Source organism: Tauraco erythrolophus, chromosome 5, assembly GCF_009769465.1.
Source record: "Tauraco erythrolophus isolate bTauEry1 chromosome 5, bTauEry1.pri, whole genome shotgun sequence".
Lineage (NCBI taxonomy): Eukaryota > Metazoa > Chordata > Aves > Musophagiformes > Musophagidae > Tauraco > Tauraco erythrolophus.
Genome location: NC_141469.1, coordinates 62,730,576 through 62,737,193, shown reverse-complemented (window position 1 = coordinate 62,737,193; position 6,618 = coordinate 62,730,576). Strand labels below are relative to the sequence as shown.

Sequence of the window (6,618 nt, the reverse complement as noted above, 5' to 3'; positions counted from 1 at the left end):
AAAGATACACTTCACATACACACTAACGCCAGGGAGGGATTTTTTTGTCTTTTTTTTTTTCCCTTTTCTACGGTTCTCTTTTCCCCGTGTGTTTTATACAGAGCAAATAACATTCACGAAACTATTAGAGACATTACCCCTTACCAAGCTGGAGTTTCCTCTTCATATATGGAATGCTTTTTCCCTCTCCTTCAAATATCCACATTTTGGGGGCTTGGGGGAGAAATTGCACATAAATAAACTGGACGATTCCAAATACAAAGAGTCCTCAGAGGAGAGCTCGCTACCGAGAGTAAGAGGACGGCTTCTCCAGTCCTGCCGTGCTCACTGCTTGAGCTCCAAAGCCCAGACATGCTGCGGCCAGCCAGTCCTCCCTTTGGTTTTCTTATCGTTGCTGCTAACTGTGCTTTCAAGATTTCGTTCTGGGGAGACAGGATGCGAAGGGAAAGAAAAAGGGAGAGAGAAAGGGAAGGGGGAGAGGAGAAAAAAAGGTTAGAGATATTTCTCCCCTTTCTAGGGTCGCCTTTACCCTGCCCCGAGAGGGAAACCTACGAAGAGGACACGGGCTCTTGCCGAGGCCTGCGGGCTGCGGGGGACAAAGCGGAGCGGCCCTCGCGGGGTCCCTCCGCGAGTGAAGCTGCCGCCCGTGGGAGCGGCCCCCGCGTCCCGCGCCACCGCCCGCGGTGCCCGGCGAAGGCCGAACCCCGCTCCGTGCCGCCGCCGCTGCCTTGCCGCGGCCGGAGCCCGGGGCTCGCAGGCACGGGGAGCGGGCTAGGGGCTGAGCGGCCCTGGCCAGCTACGAGGAGGTGGGGATTACGATAAGGTCAGCGCTAAACCATCCCCTCCCGGGCTCCGGGAAGGAGTTGGGCACAGGCACACAGCGGGGCAAAACATCGGGCCTGCGGCTACCGAAATCTGCGGCAATATCGCCGAGCGTGCCATAGGGCCTACACGAAATTGCGTGTGCGCTACCTCGTCAAAGCGGAATCTCGTCGTTAAAAATCGACAAAGTTCAAGCGCAGAGCGCACGGGCGGGAAAGCCCCGCGCTGCGAACCTATTACTTGCCCAGGGTTTAGAGCCGGGCTGGGCTTAGCAGGTAAGCGCGCCTCTAGCCTTCCATTTAAGAGAGCGGAGGTTTGTGTCTGGCGGGATCGCCGTTTGGATCCGGGACAAGCCTCAGGCCGGGCAACGGACCTCCCCGCGTCCGGGCGCTCTGCGAGAACCGCGGGGGCCGAGGGCCGCCCGGTGTGGTGCCCTGTCCCGTTCTCGGCCCGCAGGTACTCCCAGGGACGGCCGTGACCGAGGTGTCCCCCATGGACGTCACCCGCCGACCCGATCCACCCCAGCGCCGGGTGCGCGGCGATGGGGCGCCGGCGGGCGGCCGAGCTGCCTCCTCTCTGCCGCCCCCCCCGCCCCGTCCCGTCCCGCCCCGTCGCGGAGCACTGACCAGCTCTTTCTCCTCTTCTCCTCCTTCACGTCTGTCTTCTTGATCTCTGCCTTGAAGGCCTCCGCCTCTCCGTTCTGGTCATCCTTCGCCAGCAGGTCCATGAGGTAGGCGATGTAGCTGGTGGCCAGGCGGAGGGTTTTGATCTTGGAGAGCTTGGTGTCGGCGGGCACGTTGGGGATGCACTCCCGCAGCTCCGCGAAGGCGCTGTTGATGCTCTGAGTCCTGCGCCGCTCCTTGCGGTTCGCCGTGCCCCTGCGCTTCACCGGCCGGGGCCCCCCGAGCCCGGGCGGGCCGTTCCCGGGAGGCACCCCCCCGTAATGGGAGTGGTCCATGCCCGGCGCCCCGTTGGCGTACTCGGGGCTGTAGGACAGAGCCATGCTGTAGTCGGGGGGGGACATCTCCGGGTGGCTGCTGATGAGCCAGCCGTGGAAGTAGGGGTTCTCCTCGTGGCCGCAGCGGGTGGCGGCGGCGGCGGCGGCAGCGGCGGCGGCGGCGAAAGGGTAGCCCTCATGGTGCACCACCGGGTGGTGGGGGAAGCCGCCCACTAGACTCATCCCCGCTCCCTAGCGCACCCCACCCCGCCCCCCCGGGCCCCAAAACAAAGGTTTCCCCTCCCCGCCCGCCCCCCACCCCCCGCCGCACCGGCGGGAGATGCTCCCCGCCGCTCACCCCTCAGCACTGCCCCGCTGCCCGCTGCCTCTCCATAGGGCGCTGCTGCAGAGTCCCCGCGGGTGCCCGAGCGATCCCCCCTCCCCAGGCGCCGCCGCCGCCGCTCATGCGTTGTGCCTCCACCTCCTCCTCCTCGCCCGGGGCCGGGTCTTCGAGGAAGCGCGCACAGGAAAAAAAAAAAAAAAAAAAAAGCGCTATGGAGAGAAGTCGACCAAAACAAAATGGCTTGGCTTCCCAGCCCGGGATCTTCCTCGCCTCTTGCTTCCCTCCGCTCTCGCCAAGTCCGCCGCAGCCCGGCCGGGTGGTACTTACACGCGGCCCCCCTCCATGCGCCCCCGGCTCGGGGCGGGCGGGCGGGCGGCGCTCCCCTCTGCCCTGCGCGCCGGCGGCGGCGGGGGCCGTCAGTGCCGGGCGGGCTCAAGCATCCCGGCCCGCCGCGCCGCGGGGGTCAGCGCCCGGCGCTCCTCTGGGGCATCCGCGCCGCTCGGCCGGGCGCGGCGGCTGGCGGCGGCGGCGGCGGCGGCGGCAGCGGCGGGGCTCGGCGCGGCGCGGGGCACTGGCAGGGCTCCCCGGCACGATCTCCATGTACAGCTACATGTTTAGGGCCGCTCGGGTTAATATATGTCGTCAGAAGCGGCGGCCGCCAATGGCTGGCGGCGGGGGCGGGGCCCCCCGCCCTCCGCAATAAAACTTTTTGATGTTCGCCCTGCTAATTGCCGAGCTCCTCTTTTAGGATTGGCTGCCCCTCCGCATCCATAATATAATTAAAACAAGGGGGGAAAAATTATCATGGAGGCAGAGGTTAACGCAAGTGTTTAGCAGATGCCTTACTGTAAAATCGGCTTTAAAAAATACCCAACCAAACCAACAACCAAACAACCAACAAACGCATTAAAACTTAAATATCGGATAATGTCAAGCCAGGTACAGTATGGATCCAAGGCGTTTCTTGGCAAAAATCCGGGCGAAAGCTCGATACGCTCCGAGGTTGCTTTTACAAAGCGCTCTGTGCCGGTGCGGCAGAGGAGCAAAATAAAACCAGCTTCGGAGGGCACTTTATCGCTTGCCCGGTGCCACAGGCGTGCCCCACAGCGACGCTCCGGCTTATACTTTTATTGCTGGTTAATATATACAAAGAGATCCGTGGTTCCCGTGAGGAGGGAGGCGAAGTTGCTCTGCTCTGCCTTGTCTGTCACCCGGCTTGTGATCCGGGCGAGCAAAGGCTGGCTCCGGCTTGGCGGCTGCTGCCTTGCCGAGGGAGCGGAGAGCCGAGGGTTTGGCCAGGGACGGTGTTTTCTTCCAGAAAGAATTGCTTTGAGACACTAACAATAAACCCGGCTCTAACTGATTCTCTTCCAGCTTGCTGCCTTGCGCCTACGCACCTCGACCGGTTTTCACCCGGCTCACTCACCCTCCTGAAATCAGTTTCATGCTTGTTTAACTGGTCTGAACGGTAAGTAACCGAATATTTTTTACAGCATGTTCAGAGGTTATTTTCTAGCTTTTACTAACAAATATATAAATACTTCGCCGCATTCCTGCTTCTGCAATAAAAAAAAAAAAAAAAAAGAAAAAAGAGCAGCATCTGCGGAAAGCGGGTTTAGTTCTAGAGAGGGAATATTTGAGTGTTTGTTTAACGGCCAGGCCAGGAGGAAATCTCCCGTAGCTATTTAGGTGTTTTGCTCTGGTAAGCTTGAAGACGTTACAAAGGGAAAGTGAATCGCAAGGTGTAATTCACTGATAACCTGGAGGCGAGGCGAATTGTTGTCATCTTCGAATGGAGCCGAGCGTTACCAAATAGCTGCAAAATATGAAATACCCAAACTTATGCGCCTTGGCTGACGGCTGGACTGATTCGGCGTATATTACAATGCAATTCTACAATATAGGCGGTGTGGAAAACTGTGTCAACAGGAGCTGAGAGGTCATAAATTAAAGAAAGAGAAAGATAGAGATGGAGGAGGCTGAGAAAGGAGGCAGCGAGAACGGCAAGTCCAATTTCCGCAGCAGCTCGGAGTGCGCTCCGGACCCTCTGCAGAGGCGGTGGGGATGCCTTGGGGGAAAGCGTCTGGGGGGAAAAGAGGGCGAGAAAAACCCTCTGTGGGGAACCAACTCATCGCCTGGGGAAAGGAGAAGAGCTAAGCCCGAGCGGTCCCGGTACGGAGAAGAGCTGCAGCCCCGCTCGCCCCCGGAGGTGCCGCAGGGACACGGGGGCTTGCGGGGGCCCGGGGGCTTTGCGGGTGGGTCTGCGGGCTCCCGGCGGGGAGAGCTCTGCGGGGAGGTGGCAGCCTCCGCGGACGAGGCCTCCCGCCAAGGAGCAGCCCGCTGCGGTACCGGGGAGCTGGCTTGCGGGGAAATAGCAAAAGCGAAGGCGGGCGCCAGTCCCGCGTTTCGGCAGGACAGGGAGAGCAGAGCTGGACCCGGCGGGGGGACGTGCACAGAGCGCTGAGGCGCAGGCGTACCTTTATGCGTGTATATATACACATATGCGTGTGCGACTGGGTGCAAAGTGGGTACGAAAGTGAAAAAACAGTCCAGATGGAGAACTGATGTGTATATACACACACAGCTTATGCTTACACACACATGCTTGTAAGTAAAATGACTGATGGATATCTGTATATGCGCACGCACACAAGTATATATTGTATTATGTCCAGAAAGTAACGTGTCGCCGACGCGGATTTTTAAATTTAAGAAAGGATGTGGGCACACCATGCAGGCAGACCCCTGGAGCGACCGGGCATCGTACCTCTGCCGCTCGGGATGCCGTGTCGGCGGGGCGCAGCCAGGAAATCCACCTAGTTTCCTGCGGCTGTTCTCCGGTTTTATTTTGCTGCGATATTTTTCTTGATGCGAAGAAGCAGCGGGCATTGTTAAGGCCGGAAAGGTATATGGGCTTGCAAACAGGGTTGTGTTTCTTTGCACTCGCCTTATTTATGTAGGAGTTTTCCAATATACTGCAGGCTGGACTGCAACTGTGACAGTCTCTGTGGCAAGGCACTACGGTCACTCCGATAACATCTCCAATGATGAAGGAAACGGAAAACATGAGGCAGAGAAAAAGTAATAAAAGATACAGGAGATATCGATCAGAACACCAGTCTCCAAAGCTAGCATCATTATTGCTTAATTAGCTTTGGAGAAAGAGGGTCTCTAGATAAAGCACCCAGCAGGATCTTACATATATGTTTTTCTCCTATCCCCCGGCAGTTGTTTATGCGTTTTATAAAGCGAGTTTTAGAGCAAACGCAGCTCTTGTGTCCTCCCTCAGCTTTTAACTTCTCAGGCTGCCCGATCAGGAGTTATAGCCCTTTCTGTTTGATCCACGCGTTGGAAACCGCTGCAGCTCAAAGTACCTTTCCCAAGACTAGGCTTGAAGTCCGCAAAAAAGCACTACCTTTTTGCGGTCTTCCGTTTATTGATTCGATTAGATTTTTTCGTGCACAAATAATTTGCCTTTCTTTAAAAAAAAAAAAACAACAAAACACCAAAAGCCAACAACCAAAACACGACAACAACTCTAGCCTTATGTCACTTATTTCCCTGCCAAAATGGTTGCATGTTAGGCGGCGGTTTATCTGGGCTCTGCTGCCAGACAGGACTTCCCTAGCTCGCTGTAATTAAGAAATTTTAGTGGCGACTGTGCCGAGGCTGGTTTTCCCTTCCCTCCCCCCCGCCCCCCTGTTTTTTGATTTTTCATTTAATTTTACTTTGTCGGGGTGTGGGTGTGGGGGGGTGTGTGTGTGTGTGGGGGGGTTGTATCGTCGGTTTTGCCCCGCGGTTGTTGCCTTTCCAGCACGACAGCCCTACGCGACGCCGAGCGGGAGGAAGGGGTTGTCCTTGCCCCGGTGGGTGCCCCGCGGCGCCCGGCGAGCGGGAGGCTGGAGCCCGAGGAGCGGGGCGACGGTGGGGGCGGCGGCCAGGGCGCCCGCTCAGCAGGGCCACCCGCTGCCCTGTCCCGGAGCTCAGCCGCCGCCGGGCCGCTTATCGCCAGGTCAATTCTCTCCTCCGGGCCAAGGGTAGGGTGGGATTTGGGGATAACAAAACAATAGAGACGTGCTCCCAACCCCCCTCCCCTCCTCAGCCCGGGCTTGTGTGAATTAAGCTAAATTGCAAATTAAGCTAATTTCTCCGAATCAGACGAAACCGTATGGAAATGGGAAAGAGGTGCCGAAGCTGGGTGGTCGGAAAACCACATCTGCTGGGGACTGTCGGGCTCTCTGGCTGGGAGAGCCCCAGGCACATCGGGCCGGGCGGTTTAACGAGCAGGCCAGGGGCATGAAAACGCCTGGCCGGCGCCTGAGCAGCAAAGCCTCTCGTTCCTTTGCTCCTTCTCCGTACCTTCTTGTCGAGGAGAGTCCGATATCGGCGGAGTGATTTTGAGGGTGGCGAAGCCGCCAGCGCTGCGGTGCCCGGTACCAAGCCCAGCCCCACGCCGCCCCCCTCCGTGCAGCAGCGCCGGGTTCTCCCTTCTCATTTACAGTTTTCATTAAAGCAA

At 58.4% G+C, this 6,618-nt stretch overlaps 1 protein-coding gene across 1 annotated transcript; it reads right to left on the bottom strand.

Annotated features, from left to right (window-relative positions):
• Positions 1-324: 324 nt before the first annotated feature.
• On the bottom strand, positions 325-2,002 carry HAND2 (heart and neural crest derivatives expressed 2). The gene is made up of 2 exons (XM_086612266.1): positions 1,453-2,002; positions 325-422 (listed from the first exon to the last, which is right to left on the bottom strand). The coding sequence occupies exons 1-2, from the start codon at positions 2,000-2,002 to the stop codon at positions 325-327; spliced, it is 648 nt and encodes a 215-aa protein (XP_086468392.1).
• Positions 2,003-6,618: the final 4,616 nt, after the last annotated feature.